Source organism: Anguilla anguilla, chromosome 1 (genome assembly GCF_013347855.1).
Source record: "Anguilla anguilla isolate fAngAng1 chromosome 1, fAngAng1.pri, whole genome shotgun sequence".
Taxonomy (NCBI): domain Eukaryota; kingdom Metazoa; phylum Chordata; class Actinopteri; order Anguilliformes; family Anguillidae; genus Anguilla; species Anguilla anguilla.
In genome coordinates, this window is record NC_049201.1 from 12,143,516 (window position 1) to 12,164,632 (window position 21,117).

Consider the following 21,117-nt stretch of genomic DNA (forward strand, 5'->3'; position numbering starts at 1 on the left):
ACTCTGCGCTTAGCCTACTCCATTTCTTTCGGAGCAGAACGCAGTTCAGAGCGCTGTTTAAGATCCTTGTGTTTAAACGTGTGCTGGGATTCCGCCCTTGCAAACCTCGGCAAATAGTTTGTCTGTGGTATGAATGCCTCGATATGGAAATGTATTAATAAGTCAGATGCATGCGTCAGAAAGCGCCTGATGAGTCAGGCAACGTTCTCACGGAATGTAAATGTTCCGAGTGGGTAAAACCAATAATTCCTTCTCTCGTGTTTTTACGTAGGTTGTTGTTTTGACTTTGAATAATTACCATCAGAGCACATTCCATATAAACAAAACGTCTGTGTGTTTGTCTTCGAATCTGTCCATACCTGTTCGTACAGAGCACAGAGTCCAGCACAAACAGCAGGTATGCTATTTTCGGCATGTTCTTGGTGTGAAATCTGCAGTCCCCTACGATGGATTTCCATGTTACCGTTCCTAATTTAGCCACCGCTACAAGTCATCTGACCTGTACAATTCAGGCGCAAAATGAGTGAATTTAATGAGATTTTTGTTTGGAGCCAATTGATTTAGCAAGCTTGAGAATATTTGAGACAGGAAAAAAAATGATTCTGTCGAAGGCCAAAGGGACGTGCTTGAAATATGGAAGACCTTGTGAAAGGGCTATATTCCAAAAAATATACAAAATATTTTTGTTTCATAACACTGCACAACACCAACATTGGTTTAAAATAGTTTTCCTTGGGATGGTATCTCATGGACTGGACGTTGGGCTGAATATGGGACATGGCGTACTTCCTCTTCCTGTTAACGCACCGGCTCACATGAACAGGTGAAGTGAACTGAACAGAATGAAGGACGAGCAGACTTTTTGATCTCTCCGAAACAGGCAGGTTTTCCTCGTGCTCCCTGCTGTTCTGAATCCTTTGTCCATCTGGCACTCTGTCAGTTTGTTGTTGTTATTATTTATGCGATTATTATGATGAATATAATGATGATGTGAGTTCCACAGCTGTCACTGGGTGCCTTGCCAGGCCTGGAGAGAAGCCCGTAACTCTAAAGTCGAACGTTTATTAAAAAGCTTGCACTCAATTATGTGTCTTAAAGAGTGGAGCATCTCCTGAGAGCAGTAGTACAAAATAATTAGTGTGCTTAAAGAATTATTATTGTGATAATGATGATTAGCATACTTAGAATTATCACGATCGATATAATGCCCAGTCTAAGGATTCCGTTGTGCACTAATGCTTTCTGTAGACTAAGGCCTACTGTAGCCATGTGTTTGAGAAAAGAAAACATGTTTAGACAGTTTTTAAAAGAAATGTGCTTTTGCAGTAAGTCATTAGAATTATTATATGACCCCTGGAATGGTCTCTGTGTAGGGAGATATTTTAATGTTTTACCATTTTAACATTTTGGAATCATTTTGGGGTGAAGAAACTAGAAATAGAGAGGAGCAGTTTGAGTCCTTTCGAGTCTTACTGTATGACTCAGTGTATGTCTGAGCCATCAGTAAGCCACTTCCGCTCAGTATACTAACCTACTACTTTAAAAGCTTGAAATGATTGATTTCTTGTTTCGGGCCTGAAAGTTTATCTCAGAATTTACTAGAACAGTCCTCCGCAGAACCCTGTGTTCTGCCCTTAATGTCAAGTTCAGCTCTGTCAGAAATCCTGTAAATGGGAACCTTTTTGAAAAGAAAATGAAAGCTTTTTGAAGTGTTCCCCTCGCGGTCTCTCTCTCACACCGTAAGAGTGACCAGGCCCAGGGCTGTGACTGAGCGCGACGAAGGCCGTCACGCCGATGTAGAGCTCGCCGCCCGACAGCCTGACGAGTGTCGCTCTGCTCGCGACGCCGCCGCGAAGCCGCCCAAGCGGCGCCATCCGTCTCGGCGAGCGCGGGCGTGTCTCCTCGGCGTGCCGCGGGGGAGCGGCTCTTCCCCAGCGGGTGACGGTGACTGATGGCTGTCGCAGAGGACCAGGAGACTCGGTCTCTTGTGAAACACTTGCAGATGGCGCGTTCGGATGCGTTTAAGTGGGGCGGTTCGTTTGACCGAGAGACCGCCGCGTCATTAGCACTGGAGGCTGCGCACCTGGTTTACACCTTGGCCAGAAGCAGCATTGCGTTTGTGAATTCCCACCCTGCGGGTTACCGTAAGACACCGGAGGTCCCTCTTATTCCTGTTGTTGGATGGACGGCCATTCCCAGTGTCCTCATCCGTTCTACTGTACGGCTGTAAACCGAGCAGATCGGATGCCTCTGCCGTCACACACAGATGCACACGGAGGTCTGCGCGAGGGTTTAATAATGTGTCACGTACGCACCCAGTCAGTACAACCTGTTCCCGTGGCTCCAGGGGGCCTCTTTCAAAACGCAACCTGTTTCAGCACACTGGAGACTCACTAAGGGAAATTAACTGTGAGAAGAGTCACTGAATCGACAGCCACGTGGCCGGTTTGTAATTAACTACAATTGTCTCTTCCTTACAAGACGCTATGTTGTCTCCTGTTATGGAGAAAAAAATATTATTTGCACGTGTGTGCGCATGCTCAAACGCACACACACACACACACACGATGACTTTCACAGGCGTTGTTACCAAACAGCAAACACGGGCACGGTGTGGCCAATCAACAAGCTGCGTTTATTCTGCGGTCTGTGTGAATAATTGTCCTGACCTTTAATTCCAGGTCCTGCAGGGCAGAGTTAAGTATGAGAGTTGCTGTGCGACCAGGGCGTTGAGCCTTCATGTTTGACCCAGGCAGGTTGGTGCGGAGGCAGGGTTGGTGGTGAGTGGAAGACCCGTGGCATTGTGGGATAGGTCAGCAGCCCACAGCGCCATCTCGGAGCGGAGGCTGTGAAGAAGGCTCTGGAAGGAAGGAGCTGACACATATACGATGTTTACTTGTGTAACATCCTCTCCATCTGCCTGATTATTACAATTGATGCCAGTTATGTAAGCAAATGGAAAGTGATAAAATGCACTCGGGGGATGGGAGACCACTCAAATTCCTTGTAGATTTGTGGAATGAAGTTGTGGATTAAAATTTTTTTTTTTTGATGAGCCACCTGTTGCATCCTGAACTCGTTGCATTGTTTTGAAGTACCCTTGAAAAAAAAAAAAAATCATGAAAATAAGTGACCTTTGCTGATAGGTGTGGATGCTTTTTTTATTTTTTTATGAACCACCTTTTGAGCGAAGTCCAGCACTTACAGTGATCTATGCTGTTAATCTTCAGTGTTTTTAAAAAGCCACCTTTTTACTGAAACCCACCCAGTGCTATTACAAAGAAGTCATGGATTTTTAATAAATTTATAGATAAATTACTATAACAGCCAGCTTGTGAGTAAAGATCAAAACTTATAGGAATACCTTGTATAAAAAAAGGCGTCTGTACTCAAAGTTGTATTTTTTTTAAAGTGACCTCTTCAGTAAAGCGATCCCATTACTTATCCGCACTGTGTAAAGGAGAGGAAAGCCTGTCTCCTTATGTCTTCCATCACCGTGTGACAAGACTCAGCCCACCCAATAACGCGGTGCTCCCGTGACCCCGAGCAGCTCCAATCGCATTACTCGCCGGTGAGTATTCTCCTTATTAAATAACCTTCTGGTGACCGGCGTGTCACTTCAAATCACGCCGCTCTCAAAACATTTGATCTGGCACCGCGGCAACAGAGGCAACTGCGGGGGATTTACATGCTAAAGCAGCCGTTCGTCAAACAGGGCCTTTCACGGGAGCGGCCGTTTTTTTTCCGGAATCTTCCTCTTCGTTTCGTATGCAAATCTTTCTGAGGTTTTTTTTTTTTTTCCCATGTCCGCTTGCTTCTTCAATGACAAAACAATGCGCGATTAATCATCATTACTAGAAGCGCGCTCCTCTTTGGTGTGAAGTGTTTGCCGTCCAGGTCCTTACGTAATGGCTGCTGCGGTGATTAATGAGATGCGTGCGGCTGCCGACCCGCTGTTTCAGAACAGCGTTGTTTTGCATTCAGGGGCCGCGCTCAGCAGATCGCCCTGTGATGTCACACGGAATGAGAACGTAGGCAGTGGCGCAGGTCTGGTGAAGCATGTTATTTCCGTGTTTCCCATGGTTACCGTGTGCCTGTGGCAGCTCACTCTGCCAGTGGTGGGCCCAGCGTCCATATTTCCCTGTGTAAACAGCCTGTAGACATGCGAGTGACAGGGGAACAGACAGCACAATGCAAACCAGGCTAACATACAAAGGGTTGACAAGTCACCTGAGCCCTATTTAGTAACATAGGTTGTGACTCTGTGGTTCAAAATCCCATTTTTATGAAATTATTCATTGAAAAATGGTACATGATAAAATTTTGTTATAATAATAATGAATATCTATGGAAACAAGAATTACTGTGGGAATGGATGGGGGGACCTTTCTTCCTTGTACACTTGTTCACCAGTTCTGTCTCTGACAGAGTAAGGAACCGTTGCCATTGTAAATCAGAAAGCTACTAGAGAACCCCAGCAGTAGTTCATTTTTTTTTTTTTTTTTCATTTTTCTGGCCTGGGAAAATATCACATCCTTTTATTCGGAATGGATTTACTGACTGTATATCACATGATATGCAAGCACAACCAAACTGCAGCCAAATTCCGTGTGATTTGTCGGTGTTTGGGCAGGAGGGGCAGTAATAGTGTCACTCCCATCCGGCCGACGGGGATATTCTACATCCGACAGGCCAGCAATCAGACTACAAGTCTCTCTGCGACTTCCCCGCAGCCTACCAGCTTATCGATTGTTTTTAAAGCATTTCTATTTATTATTTTTATATTTTTTTAAACCCCGAATCCTCTCACAATCGTGCCTGCTGTAAATAGGTTTAAAAAAAAAAAAAAAAAAAAGATCACTGCCAACGGGGAACCACAAGCAGACGAGACGAAGCAGAGCCGAGAGATTGGAAAAGACAGCTTGTCTGAAATCGGATGACATGATATCTGATTGAAACGAGCACTCCTCTCTATGCTCAAATTCAATCCAGGGCCATTAAGATTATTTTCAAAATGCCTTTCGTCGGCAGTTGTTCAGTGCCGGTCATAAAACAGTGTGACATAATGAGATTTTTTAAAATTCTTGATATATTGACCTTTTTTTTATGTCTGTTATTTATTTGATTTTTTTTTTTTTTTTTTTACAATATACGTAGTTGATCAACTGTGACTTGCTTGACTGGAAGTTGGTTTAACTAGCTCTCTTTCTCTTGGGATTGTGACAGTGTTAGCTGATAATTAACAGCTTTTGTTAAAAACGTTATTGCAGGGGACGAAATAGAGCTGGAGAAGGCCTGGTGACTAATACAGTACGTGCTATCTTACTGAAGATCTGCCGATTCAGCCTCCACGCATTGGTGTCTAAAAACAGCTCATTAGATTTAGTGCTGTTCCCATTAGACTTTCTTTGTCTTGCCCAGTATCGATTCACGAAGAGGGTTTGAATGGAGAGGCTCACAACAGGAAGGTTTAAATGAACATCCTTTTTATGCAGGTTAATTCAATCACCTCCACTTATCGTCTCGATAAATAATCGAAGGTGCCGTGTCTGCAGCTGCGACACACGATGCCGGACGTTCTCGTGCCGTCATATATTTAAAAATATGATTATGTGTTCATATCTGTTTCATGTGATGTGTCTTCTGTCTGAAAGGCTGCAGTGTGAGTTCCTAAGTGATGGTCATGATACCATTACTGTACCATTCAATTAAATAATTTGAATAGAATAATTTGATATTTTCAAACCAGTCATGGCTAATTACACCGACCATAGCATATATGCACTGGAATACATTTATTTAATTGACATATTAAATGAACTTTTTTAAATTTTCGTACATACTATTTCATAATTGGAATAGTTTGAATTTCGGTTATGAGTCATGGACTTGTTTCTCTTGTCAGTACCCCTCACGGGGCATGCCAGTATCATTGTTATGATTCAAACTAATACAACAACAGCGTATAGCAGCAGAAAGGAGATATAGTAAACAGCCATGTATGTTTCTTGAATCATTTGAACATTTCCCAATGAAAAGCTTAAAGGTGCAGAAATATCTATTATAATGATACTGCACACAGTACACAGGGTATGCATGGATGCATTTACTTTTAACTGCACTTTTGGGTAATGCACATGTTTAAAAAATGTCATTTTTACCAATTACAAATATTCAAAAATGGATGTCGCAGAAAAGGCATTTTGACTTTAAAAAATTGTATTTTTTTCTTAGCCATGGTTTTCAGAGCCCATTCCTGCATTGTCTGCCTGTAAAAATTCTTCCTAATGTGACCAGACAGGCCAGGTGCAATTGGTTGGCCAGCTGCAGATACTCTGTATCACTGCAGTGTTTTTTATTTTTATTTATTTATTTATTTTTTACTGAGTTTCTCCTCCTTGCTTAAGGTGTGGGCTGGAGTGGCACTGAACGTTGCTGGGAGATTGATACCTATTTAGGACCAAAAAGCTTTATTTGCATGTATTTTGTTAACACTGCCACAATGAGCTATGTCTCTCATATACCAGTTGTCACCAGCATGCTGAACATGTAGTGCAACAATTTTCTCATGATTATGGAGTAACAATGCATATGTGAGCATATACAGTAATGTACTGTAGGTGCCTGGAATTGACAAAATACTGAAGCTTGATGACTAGGTAGCTTAGCTGTCAGATCGGACTGATTCAGAAAGAGGTTATGGGGGGAGCGTGCTTAGTTCCTACAAATATGTAACTAGAAACAATAAGCCAATGCTTTACTGCTATTGTGAACCACCTTTCGGCTATACATCAGACGCAGATGGCAAGTTAAGAGAAGTGTGCTAGCTGAATAAGTAGGCACCTTGGAAACATGCTGACAAGACATATATCTTATAGCTTGTGTATTAGTTGGTTTTCTTAGATTTAATTTACTTTCTTTATGGCAGAGACTGAGGTCAACTGTCATATTGTGCACATAATGAGCTTGGCTCTCTTGTTCTCCGTACAGAGCTACAGTACACACGCTTATCACATCATTTGCGTCTTTAAGTCAAGTGATGAATTGGAAGAAAACACAGAATTTAGAGGAGTGAATGAAAGTGCTTTGCGTTTGATTTGGAGACGATAACATTATAATTTTTCCTGGCTGTATAAATGGTCAAGTGGTTCTTGCAGTCAGGTTGCTGGTACAACTGATGACAATCAGACAATTGATTATTCAGTTCAGTTCATTGTGACCTGTGGCCTGACCTTTGCTTAAAAATGGTAGCATGTAACACGCAAACATGAAACATGAACTGGCTACATGGTTGTAACCAAAAACAATCATGATGTACTAGCCGCTTAAATATAGTTGTGTGCTCCTAGCGCAGAAAAGGCTGCCTGTTTGGCGGCCATTTTGTATCAGAAACAATGGGAGGAAAAAGAAAACCCCTCAGACTTTGGTCTCCTGTCTACATGGGCATCCTGCCTGGCAGCTCCAGTCAACCCTGCTTTTCTGTGCTCCATGACACGGCCCAGATCCTTAAGCAAGCGTGTGGGGGAACCACTCCACCCACCTCCACCCCCTCCTCGTCCCCCAGATGACATCCTGGACTCGTGCTCACGGAGGAAGCCGCCGTCCTACACGCATCTTAAAAAGCCAAACGAACTGACTGGCCGCTGAGTCACCGGGTCCGAACACATCTAGACATCGTGTCATCGCTCCACGCGTGCCGGGCCTGCCGAGAAAAAAAACAAAAACTCCCGCCTTTATTTTCCCCGACGATCCCGATACACGCTCAGAGAGGGTGAATAATTCTGCGTGTTTGCCGTCTGCCGGAGGGGATGCCCTCTCTTATCCTTCTTTCGCATTCCGCAGCCGTGAAGCTTGTCAGCGCTCAGACGCTTTATATTCCCCCGCTCCGCTCTTCGCTGGCCGCCGCCGCCGCCGCCTCCGCTGCCGGGGAAACCGAGTCGTCGGCCGGTGAAATGGGACAGAAAATATGATTTATTTTCCTCGCGCGCGCTCCGCCGCCATCGATTGGTGAAGCGGCGCGGGAAGAGGGAATCATCTGGGAGGCCGGGGAGAGGGAGAGCCGCGGCCCTCGCTGCTCCGCAAACTCATTTTGCACTCCATCAGCGAGCCCTTAATCAATTACAAATATTTGTTGTCGCGCTGCCTCTCACAAGCAAATTGGGTTTTGTGGGCATGGATATGTACTCAGAGGGGAGAGCGCGCAGGGTGGGGGTTGGGGGTTGGGGGTTTTGGTGGGGGGGGTTTAAAGGGGATTAAAGCAGCTACAGCGAATTACGGTTCAGGGGCAGTTGTGGTTGTGTCTGTCCGTAGTTCCTGTTCGATATTTCACCTACGGAAGCAGTCGGACGGTAATTAATCTGATTAGAGTAACAGATTCTACGACCGAAGCAGCTTCACCCTCTCTCCAGCTGAGATGCATTTTGTTTGCTCAGTGGACACCTGCATTTGATACTAATGACACGGATTACATTTTTTGACACATTATTGAATATATCTGAATATATTTGCTGAAGCAATTTGTAGTAACTGCCTTGCATATGGTAATAGCAGTACAAAACCTGGGAATTGAATCTGCATTGTTCTTATTACAGCATCTGTATTTGTGACAATAGGCTATTAACTATACACTGTGAAAGACAATTAAAGCTGAAAATGTGCTCATGATGAGGATTTATACAGTGACCCTCAACCTGAATGCTGAATAATATCTGTGTTCGTCAATAACAACCTGTCGCTATTAAAATGTTATGCAGCAGCACGAACATCGCCTTGCCAAAATGACGAGTATGTAGTATTCCCTCATCACTTCCTCTCAAGGAATCTTTTTCTAGAGAGTTTCTGATTGGTCTGCGGGAGTTCCCGCCCCCACGACCGGGATACACAAAGGCCAATCTGTTAAGAGGGGCCTGTGCGATTGACTGGAGGCGCGGCCGGGCGCCGTTTTCGTAGCGATCGCTTAATTTTCCATTTAACGTACTCTCTCTGTCAGCATGGGTAATGAATGAAAGACATACCGCACCTAGAAAAGAGGAGCCTGGGCTCGGTATTAATGCGGGGCGGTGGGCTGTGTCACAGATAATTCTGTTTCTTACCTCTCAGCTGGGCAGACACAAATAGAGCGGCCCTTTTTTTATTTCTCCGACACCCTCCCACCCTCAGCATCACCCCGCGTTCCCTCTGTGTTCACGGTCTTTGTCTTTCAAATGGAACAGGTGTGCCGGCGACTGTGCAATTATATTATTAACCCGCTGCATTCGGCGCACAATGATAGCATTTGCCGCTCGGGATCGGTCGAAACGAAGTACAGAAACGCGATTAAAGATTAACAAATGGTCTGAAATGAGAGAGCGGGAACGGCGTGTTTTAAGCCTCCGTCTCCGTGGCGCGCACGCCACTGCTTTTCCAAGGGTGTCTCTCCTCCGAGGAACGCCATTATCATACAAACTACCTCTTTGATGCTCCTCGGCGCTGCGCTCACGTGGGTGTTCCACTTTTACCAACCCTCGCACGCGCTTTGCGACGGAGAGACCGCACAGTTCCAAAACCGCACGAGTACTATTTTTCCAGGGAGCAGAGCAACGCTTGCGCTAAATATCATTTCCCACTGATGTGTTTGCTATTTTTATGTCGCCGCTCTGTCACAGTTGGGTTATTTTAATAGCGTGTACTAAATGCTGTGTGTTTTTTAAAGGAAAATGTGTATTTTGGTTTTGTCCTTCCTCGGGTGTCACGCGGACTTATGCACACAGCTGTAATGTGATTCTGGCGGTATAAGTAACGAATTTTGGAGGGCTTCTACAGGTGATTGGATTCACCGTCACTTGTGGTCATCCCACACGAGTGTTTAGCAACAAGGAAAGCCTTTAAATGTTCAATTAAAACGTCGTTAGACCGGTGCCTTTGCCCTGGGATATATATACGTGTTGGTGTTTCTGAGGTTTTTCCTCTGCGGCCTTTTTATGAACCCAGATTATTAATTTGGCTGCTAAGCAGTGTTCTCCTTTCCCCTTCTCCTGCAGGCCATCCCCAGTAATCAAACTAAGAGCGTGCGGTTCCTCTGCTGCTCCAGAGAGACCGTTTAAGAGAGACAACACACTCCTGAACAACACTCAGGGGGAGATAGAGGGAAGCTAATAAGAATGAGAGAGTATGAGGATTTGATCAGACCCGTGTATATGTATATGCCTCTTTTTTCTTTGCATATCCAATGGGTGAGGAGAGCACTGAATGTGGGCGGGGATCGACACGGTGGGCCTACAGAACCCCTGTCACCGCGAGGGAAGTTTGAGGGGCTGCTCAAGGAAACTTACCTGAAAAACAGTCCGTCAAATTTTATATTCCAAGTGAAGAAATGAACTCGCTGTCGTATTTATGCCTCAGTAAATGAACTGTCCAGCATCCCCTTTTGGTATATTTTTAAAAATTCTTGTCCAGTATTAAATGCTGGTAACCCAACGGGCTCTGGTTTTGTAGAACACAGAATGCACTGGTTCTGGTAGCGAACCGCACCAGGTGACTCAAAGCCCTTCCTTTAGTGAGTTAAAATGACACAGCAGACGAAATGCCAGCAAGGGACTTAATACCCAGAAGCTATGGCAAAGGTACATCTTCCTGTGTATGCAGATTTCACCATGGAAAGTACACTTCGGTTACAGTACGGCCTGTGGATCAATACGACATGAGTTGTCGTGTTGATGCATGTTAGTGTGCAGGTGCGCATGTTATATGTGTGATCTGTATATAATAACTTCAACTCCTTTCCTTCCCATCTCTATCATTTACATATTTTATATTAACTTTGTGCTTTTCCATTAGCCCACACTTCTCAGAGGATATTTTATCGGAGTTTAATCTTCAAAGGGTAAAGTGAGTTGAAATGATTTGTATCAGCTTTGCATTTGTAAACATATGGGTTTGTGCCTAGGACCGCAGCGTTATCTCTTCCTGTGGAACTCACATCTTTATGTAAATATCGAACGCGCTGCTCGTAAACTCGGTTTGCCCTTTGCATAAGAGACTGCCCCTGCTACATGATGTGGAATTCATTGCTGTACGTCCGCAATTATCTTAATGGGTGCGGCGCTCTCGGGTGCACCGGTATGCGTGGACGTTAGCACGTTAGCACGTACCAATGCTTGGCCTCGTTTGGCAGGTTTCCCGGAACCTTGGGAAGATGTACAGTGAGATGATATTCGTGAATGGTTTCGTGCACTGTGACCCCCACCCTGGAAACGTGCTGGTGAAGAAGTGCCCGAAAAGCAATAAGACCCAAATTGTGTTACTCGATCATGGCTTGTATCAGGTAAGACATCGCTGGGGCTTCCAGAAAGCAAATTCATCACATATTACACCACATTATTCATTTTCTCACTTACAGGCCAAAACTACATACCGTCGTATCTGGGAACGGATAGAATTTTAAACACTTTTATTATCGAGGACGATTTGCAGTCATGAAGAAAGAAAAGTACTCCAAGACCTTATGGTTTGCAGCATTACACACAAAACACCCCTATCCCCCCACCAAAAAAAAAAAAATCCATTTAAAAATTGTGCACACATTTGCGATAGATAAATGCAATCCTGGAGATTAATCTGTTGGTTTAAAAAATATGCCCTTTCCAGTTTACCCATATGAAAAGGAACTATTCAAGTGCCATTTTCTTCATTTTGTCCATAATAGAACCAATTTGTGTGTAATGACTTCAAATGTAAGTGCTGGTTTGCTCAGAATTTTAATTTGCAATATGGGTATTACTGTTTGGTGCGGGGACAAACTTCCTGCTTTACATTGTTTCCATATCAGTTGAGTGTAAAGTTGTGAAGTGGCGCGCTCCTTGTTCTGCATGCTAATGAAGCTCGTCTGGCTGCGGGGGATTAGTCTGCCTTTTATTTAATATTAACAGCTAATGAAACGGGGAAGTGTTCGCTAAACGAATCAAAGCTTTCATGTCTCAGCATGCATCTGCATCCGCGTTAATGTGGACGCGCAGATGAATAGCACATCAGATGATCAGCATTTAGCATCGCTTTGATGTTTGACGAGGGTCAAACCTCTCCCATTATTGCGCGATGCAAGACGTCTTGGCAAACACTGAGGAACTTGATGTGGTGTTTCAGTTTAATAAACAGGCCAAGTAGAAGTTCATTTCTGTGGCATTTTTTATTTGGATTGGTCCACATTTGGTGTATTTTCACTAATTCCCCTAGTTTTATTCATGTTCTAACATTATTGCTCCCTAGCAGAAATGGAATATTCTGCAATTTAAAAAAAGTATGTTTTCAAGATATTATAATTACCTAGGTTGATAATAATGACAAATATACGAATATTTTTATATATTTTAAAATCAGAGCAAAATATATTTATCATTATATTTAGAATATTATTGTTTAACATATTTACAATACATTCCATTTTCATTAGGATATACGCTATGTTTGGAGTCACTGGGTGAGAGTGTCTGCTTAATAAATGCATGTGGATTATAAAAGTCTATGACCGGACCCCTCACTCAGACGCTGAACCAGGACTTCCGCCTGGACTACTGCCGTCTGTGGCAAGCCCTGATGAAGGCGGACCTGAAGGGCATCGAGCGGTACAGCCGGCGCCTGGGAGCCGGGGACCTGTACCCCCTCTTCGCCTGTGTGCTCACCGCCCGCTCCTGGACCTCCGTCACCGGGGGCATCAGTCAGACCCCCGTCACAAATTCAGAGGTACTCGTCCGTATGCCTGATTATTCTGCGTCTTTCCCCCAGGTCTTTAAGTGTTGACCTCTGGTTTACATGTCCGTTGATATGTGTGTGGGTGTTTGTGCGCAATTGTTTGTGTGGGTGTTTCTTGTAAGATAAGGGGTTATGATAGATACTGGCTCTACTTACACACGCACACACACACAAGCACACACACACACACACGCGCGTGCGTGCAGTGAAATTTCGAGGAACTCTCTGATGTGCCCGTTGGACACGCTTCCGTAGGAACGGACACCCTTCACACATCCGGGCATGTCGGCCAAAAGTGAGGGAGTTGAAGGGTGTGATTAAAGCGCACGGATGAGTGGGCCTGGGCACGGGGCTGGAGCCGGCCTCTGTGGGGGAGGCCAGCCATCTGTGGACCGCCAGGACATTTATTTTTACATCCCTTACGCAACCTTTAAGGGAATGAAGAGCCATTACATCATTGAGCCGGGGCTGTGGAAATTTACATCTTTACAGTGACATCATGCCATACATTTATGTATATTTGTATTGTTCCAGGGATCTTGGAACCTGTCCAGGCCTTGTTGTGGATTAATTCATGTAGGGTTCTGCACTGTAGGGGGAAAAAAAAACACTGACATCTTTACAACAGAATGTTTAGATGGTAAATGTAACTGAGGCAATTGATGTGGGAATGGGTAATGTACTATATTTCATTTCGAGATGGGGGAAAGCATAGCATAAGGTGGTAGACCGTCACACAACTGTGACAATATAATTGGCCTGTTTTTTTTTAGTTCTGTAGCCTTTCAGTGATTTCTCTCCTTTTCTACTCTGGGCCATGTGTTGAGGCACTGAGGGCCTGGAATGATAGACAACTGAGAAACTGACCCCTGATGTCACAGTAGATGCTGTCTCTACAGATTATGGAAGCGTGCTTTTGATGATAACAAGCTAGTGTAGATTCATACTTAACTTATGATTGCTACAACCCCAGAAAGGAAATGCAGAGGTGGGAATGTACTGTTTTTCTCTGGAATGTCTAAAACTTGTGTTAAAGCATATGCTAAAGAGGCTGTGGGAGACAGCATGAAGCTCATAGTTATAGCATTAAAAAAAAAAAATTGAAAGTAGAGAACAAATGCATATTTATACAAACTGTGTAAATACCCTGCATTGATTATGACTACAACCTTTCACAGTAAACCTGCATGAAAAAGAAGGGTCAGTGGAACTGCTATTGTACCTCTAGACTCCTTACCACGAGGAACTGATGTTATTAATGCCTCAAAACCGAAGATTGGTTTGAACCGTTTTTGTACTCTGAAGTTGTATTTCATGGAGTTAGTGAAAGTGAAAAGCAGTTGCGTGAAGGAGTGCAGACGATAATGCTTCTCTCACACTTGGTGGTTGTTAGCTTTTGGAAAAGGCTTAACTGGCTTCAGAGCCTGCATAGGCCAGTTAGACATTATCAGTTGAGACATTGCTCGCCGGCTCCTTCAGTACGCGGCTCCGGAGACTTCTTCGGCTTTTATTGCCTGTGAGCCCCAGCAGAAGTGATTACGGCCCGTGATTCATGCCGCACAGCTTCCTGTGTGACCGGCCGACTGCTAGTCCTTCTGAGCTTCCCCAAACAGCAAACCGAGAGCAGACGCCGTGCTAGCACACCGGCGCGCTCTCGGGCTGTCAGATTGCCTAGATATCTTGAAGTAGCCCGGTCGCAGATAATTACAGGAAATTATACTGGCTGGTTCTTTATGTACAGACCTGGCATTCTTAAGGAGACTGTGTCATTTGCATAAGAAAGAGGTAATAAGAACACACTGTAATGCCAGTGTTGGATAATAGACGGGGAAGAACAGGAAGTGGTACAGCCCTACTGCTGATTCTTAATGGATAGTTGGGCCAGGCATGTGCAGCCTGCCTCAAAACACACAGCGATAGAGAGAAAGTTTGCCTCTAAAAAAAGGGATGTTTTCCCTTCTCTCCCCTTGATTGACATCTCCCTGTTCCACGGGGTTAGATCCAATTACAGCGGGTTGACTTCCTTTAGATGTCCTGATGGGAGACAAACATGGCAGAGGCAGACTGTGCTCTCCGGAGCTGGAGTCCCAGCGGTAATGAGATCATTAAAGCAGGTGTGCAGGCTTCACGGTGATTAATCACTAAGTATCAGAGACCAGCCCTCTCCTGCTTCCCTGTACAGGTGAAACTGCCCACTGGACCCAAAGGCCAAGCCTTCCAAAGGCCCCATCGCAACAAGCAGGGCAGGGGCTCTAGTGCCTGCATTTATAAATGTGCACTTTCAAGAATGTTTTTGCACAAATACATAGATTCATAGTGCATTCATACATCCTGTACATACGCTCATACATACATACTGTACATGCATACTTACATACTTTACGTACGTATATACATACATACATGCTGTACGTACGTATATGCTAAAATTTTGTTTGGGGAAGGCCCTTTCCTGTTTCAGCGTGACAATGTCCCCCTGCACACACCGAGGTCCATATAGAAATGGTTTTGTCAAGAACGCTATGGAAGAACTTGCTTGGCCTACACAGAACACTGTCCTGGGACCAATTGGGAAGCCAACTGCGAGCCAGGCCTAATCGCCCAATCAGTGCCTAACCTCACAAATGCTCTTCTGGCTGAATGGAAGCAAATCCCTGCAGCAATGCTCCAACATCTGGTATAAAGCCTTCCCAGAAGAGTGGAGGTTGTTTTAGCAGCAAAGGGTGGACCAACTCCATATTAATGCCCATAATTTTGGATGAGATGTTTGGATGTCAGGTGTCCACATACTTTTGGCCATGTAGTGTATGTGCACACATGCAGGCATCTCATACATGAATGTACTTAAATACATGTATCTGTACATGCATGATTACAGAAGCACATTACAATGTGCATTACATTTCATTTATTTGGCAGACACTTTTATCCAAAGCAACGTACAATTACCATACATTTATGTTTGCTTAAGTTCACACATAAATCCATACATGCAAACAATTAACAGGGTAGTTGATCTTTATTTTACCTACTTCTTTTTACTCCCTTTAGCGCTTATTATGGACATTATTTAAGTGTGTAATGTTTATGGCTTAAGAGTTACTTAACATACATCTTAGAACAGCATCCTTTATAGTGTGATTAAAAAGGCTACAAATCTCACTAATGATCAACATAAAGCACTTTGACACAGAGGCTCAAGGGAGTTCTGCCTCCTCCCAAATCTCTGTGTAACCCCTTCAAGCAATAGTTGTTATTCTCCCTCTGATTTTGTTCTCCCTTTGCAGACAATAAAAGGTTTAACTCAGGCATTCTGTTTAATCAGTTGGAAACCCTTGAACTACCAGATAAATATTTAAACATTCGTAAAGAGTCTTAAAGAATGCATTAGAGGAACTTGCTCAGATGGCCTTTTTTTAAGAGAGCTAATTAAATTTAAAATGTGCACAAAGCAAACATTATTGAAGTGCATGCTTTTTTGGCAAAGATGTTAATTACTGTTAGAATAAGTGTATTTGAATGGCGTGAGGCAATTTTTTATGCTTTCTGTGGATGTTTCATTAAAGAAGGTATACTTTTTCATTGATTCTACCAATGTACAGCTAGAGTTGCAACTTGACCATAAAATTTTTTGATTTGTTTAACAGTTAGCATTTTGCTTCGTAAGTACATAGATACTAATCTTACTGCCCATCTCAAGCCAGGCAGGTCTTCCTAATGGCAGCTATAAACCATGGGATCATTCACTTATTAGCATAGTTTCTGTACCATGCTGCCCTCTGTATTTCTGCATGGCAGAACTCAGGAAGTCTGGGGTCCAATGGCCAGCAGGCTAGGGGTTCAATTATAGCCAGCAATTTAGTTCAGTTGTTATCATCAAGTTAGGGGCGCAACTGTACAGTGCGTTTGAATCATCTGCAGACAGTTCCATGTTTCTGGAGATCAGGCTCAGTATCCATAAAGCATGTGAGATCAGGCCGGCTGAACTCGGATCAGGTTTCCCTTGTACACATCCCAGCCCCTTTATGAGCTAAAGAGTGAAACGGATCCTACAGCAGCTCTCCAAACCTGAGATTCTTTATGAATACAGGCCCAGGTTTACAGACTCTCACTCTGTCATTGCCTCCCCTTGCCTGCTTGATTCAGCGCTGCAGCCTGTCCGCGTCAAGTGGCCTGCAGTAAGGCTTTGTTCACCAGGTAAGGCATTTAATCATGATAATGACAGGCCCGAGCTTTAAAAGGTTTGACAGATTTGGGATTTGATAGACACAGTCACCCGTGAAGCCGCTCGCAATTATTACTAATGCTTTTGCCATCACCTTCAAAATGACCTTGTCTGTTTGCTCTTCATTGGCAGAAGTACTCTGGATTTGCTGTATGCACTGTACAGTGCTCCACAGTTTTCAAAGCTCTGAAAGTCATTTGCGGTACAGCTTTTAGCTGGAAACAGTGACATGAAAAAGTATTTGCCCTCTACTTGATTTACTCTATTATTGCATATTTGTCACACTGAATGGTTTCAGATCTTTAAACGAAAAGCAATATTAAACAAAAGGAAACTGAGTAAACACAAAATGCATTTTGTAATTTGTTATTTTATTTATTCAATGAAAAAAGTTATCAAGCACCCATATTACCCATGTGAGCCTTGAGGTACTGTAGCTCATCCATCTGCTCTGTTCTGTATGGTGGTAATGTCAGAGCAGTCTTTAAAGCAAATGGGGGTTTTAATAGTGCCTCCAATATGAGAATATCAAATAGATGTGGGGATACCAAAACCATTACGTGTTCACTTAGAATATTTACATACTGCATAATCAATTAGATTTGTCATTTTAATAAAGTCTGGGGTGTGCATAAGGATGTTATGATTTCCCCGAGACCAGGGTTATCTCAGGTTTCTGTGTTCATTCCAGTGGAGAAGTGCATGAAGCCATCAGTAGTTAGATCAAATGGTCTTCCACTTGCATTCTCTCCTGTTCGTCTGCTTAAGATGCAAGATCAGACTCCCATGAGAAATGATAGGCAAGGAAGAGGTGCAGATGGCAACCAGGTGATGCTGAAGAAATTAAGCACAACCACACATTGATGTGGTGTGGATGCGTCCCTTATCCAAGTACCCATAATTACTGTGGCCTTTGCTTGCTGATGTGAACCTTTCTCAAGCATGCTGTAGCAAATGCTTCCTCATGGAATGAGTGAAGTCATGTTTTAACTGAACATACAGCAGATCCACTCAAATGTTTAATTTCTAGGGAACCTGAATAAAGGCTGTCATTTTTTTATGGCTTTCATTTTTTATTAAAGTGAGCCTACGTTCATCTTCAGTGATTACTTCTGTAAAAATCTGAATTTTAATGTTTCATACTGTGCCTCATAGCTGAGTTGAAAATCTTGAAACCAAGAAACTGTCCAAATAGTGGAAAATTATTTAGCAATTATGTAGCAACTGTAAATGACATTCTCTGTCTGTACATCATGTGCAATGAATGGTGCTTGATTTATAGCTCACTGCAAGTTTTTCTGGGCCTACATGCAGTTCTTAAAAGCATGTCCAGATGGTTTTCCCAAACCATAGGAACTTTTTTGCAGAAATGCTGTAGTTTATGAACCCTGTTTCTGAAAGCAAGTTTAGTCCATCTTAATACTCCTCTGTCTTCTTCGAGAGCCCTGGCTGTGCAGGGATTTGTCAAGGCTCTTCATCGCAAGGCCATTAAATCGTTTTTAAGTGATGATCCCTCAAACAATTAAGAGCACGGGCAACTTAGTGTAAACACATTTTAAGTACACATTTAAATAAAGAAAACCAGTCTTTGCATTCAAGATATCTTGATTACTAAATTTAAAACCAATTCCAAATTATTTTGTATTGAAAATGAATCAATTTCAGTTTAATCACCCAATGCAAACTTTAAGGTTATGCATTTGGTTTTCATCAGGTGTAAGTGATGGACAGAACTCTCCAACTCAGAGTAACTGCATTTTGTATGATGCTGTGAAGTGGTCCTTATGTTCTGCTGTAAAGAACCCTTAGCGTTGGTCCTTCCATAACTATAGCTTTCCATTAAGATTCATATCCATGTAGCATAAAGCTTTTGTATTAAAATATTCCATTTGTATGGTTTCAGAAATCAGCAAAGCACTGAAGGAAGCTTGTTCTCTTGCTTCCAGAACAAGTGCGATGCACTTCACAATCCAGTTTTCAAGGCTGCACATTGATATTTAAAAACACTCACCTGCAAGTTGGTTAGAGGCATTTTCCTGAATGTTACAGTCTCTCATTCAAGTATGATAAGAAGTGCTTTAAAGGGTCTTTTAAGTTTTTTTGTGTTTAAAATCTAACTGATTGCTTTAAACTACATTTTGAATAGCAAAAGTTTTGTAACACTGAAATTTAGGGTCATACTTCATTTGTGAAATGTGGGGGCATTGATAGCATCCATGCTCAGACTACATCACCTCTCTTTGCTGAAAACACATGTAATACTAGGGTAGCATAAAAACAAATGACAGCAAAGATAATTGCAATATTTTGGCACTAAAAACCTTGTCTGCCATTTTGCTCCCTTTATAAAACAGCGCATGGTTAAATTGTGGAGCATTATGGCCCATGTAACATCCCCATATCCATTACGCACAGCATATCCAAATACCAGGCCCTCAATGTTCAGTGCTGTAAGCATGGGATCTTTCAAGGATCTCAATAAACACAGGCTATTAGTGGTGGTGGGGGTAAGGTGGACATGGCTTCAGCCCTGATTTCTCCACTCCAGAAAGCCCAGAGCTCATCACCAACACACGCTTTTCTCCATCAGCGTAATTAACTGCAGCTGTGTCAGAGGAAAGTGCGCAGGACAGGCCTTTTATCTCTCATTTCTGTCCATGTCGCTGCAAAGGGTGCTGGTAATGACCGTGCCTCTCTGTGAGAGTGAGGGTTTTTTTGACCATCTTTGTCTCTCATATCTCTGGGTGAGTCTGTTCTTCAGTGTTTAACTCTTTTAGGTCACGTTCACTGAGTGTCTGAGCTGGTCATAGGTCAGTAGAGTCAATAGTGCACATCCTTAGTTAAACTAATAGTGTCAAATGCTGATTGCTTTATGAATCATGTCAGCTACTGACTGACTGTTCATTGAATCTGAATTGAACTTTATTCATTCAAAAATGTACATAAACATTTGTATGGTCTTTTTATTTTTAATCTGAAACTGCCATCAGACCTCTTTAACTAGCAGTGCCTGTCTTATGAAGTGTACATACAGTAAGACACTATACTTTATGGCAGTGCATTTCAGGAGCTGCCAAAGTTAGTGTAAAAAATACCTTCCTAAATGAATCCTCTACAGAGGATTTTGTCGGTATTTCCAGTGACATAACTGCTAAAGTTGCTCTGATATATTGCTGTGAATTCTAATAAATAGGTCTGAGTCAACTTTTAATGGAGATTTTGGTGTGAGCTATTTCTGTACCTGAATCATCACCATTCATTTTCACTGGGAGAATATTAGCTTGGTGTACAATGTGGCCATTACAATTCAGCGGAACATTTAAACGGTTCTAGTTAAGAGTCCATTTTGTTTGTTTTACGTTCAAGGACAGAAAAGGCGGAACCATTAGCACTGGCTCGAAATGAACGCAATTTACATTCATTATGGCGGGAAAGCTCTTCCCGCGTGGGCAAAACGCAACCTGCAGTCGCTAACTTCACGAAAAGCGCGCGCGAGAGAGAGTCGGGGAGGGAGAGACGGACATCTGGGAAGAGGAAGATGATAGACGGAACGTTGACGAGAACACATCCACTCCGCTGCCAGGAAATCTGAGAAACACACATGAAATCGGCCTGTCACTCAGCGCCTCTTCACGGGCGCCAGAATGTCACATTTGTTTTGCTGCACAAAGCAGGGCTGTCTGTACGCTGGGCTCTCCATTGTGCAAACGGCTGTCGGTTCGTTTAATTCTCCAGCTATTGTGGTCGCACTGCTATATTTGGCAAGCATTCTTCTGTGGCGAGTGTAGTCCCTGGTTAAACAAAAAAAGAAGGTAATCACCAGCAAATATAATCCGACATTAAGTTGACATTTTTTGCAGTAGCACCTGATACCGATGACTCATTTCCACTTTATTATAAGATACAATTTTCAATTTGGATCATTTCCTTTTTTCAGTTTTTTTTTTCTTTTTTGGTCTTGCCTCTTTAACATGTACTAGGAGATGCTTTTGCTTTTGTTTTGTTTTTTTAAATCATGGTTTTTCTCTGTTATATGTTCTGCTTGTATTGTATTTTCTATTTGACATTGTGCCCTGTAGCAATTGTTCCCATTCATCTTCCATCTGAGCAGCCCACCTTTAATTCCCCCTCCAGCACTGAACACCTTTCCAATGTGAGCCAGCATG

The 21,117-nt window shown here is 43.0% G+C and overlaps 1 protein-coding gene across 2 annotated transcripts in view; it reads left to right on the top strand.

Annotated features, from left to right (window-relative positions):
* The window catches only part of adck1 (aarF domain containing kinase 1), a 136,530-nt gene that overhangs the window by 95,470 nt on the left and 19,943 nt on the right, over nucleotides 1–21,117 (top strand). For both annotated transcript variants that reach the window (XM_035386242.1, XM_035386249.1), the window contains 2 exons: nucleotides 11,153–11,302; nucleotides 12,520–12,717. In XM_035386242.1, coding sequence (XP_035242133.1) covers nucleotides 11,153–11,302; nucleotides 12,520–12,717 — 348 coding nt within the window. The remainder of the gene's footprint in view (nucleotides 1–11,152; nucleotides 11,303–12,519; nucleotides 12,718–21,117) is intronic.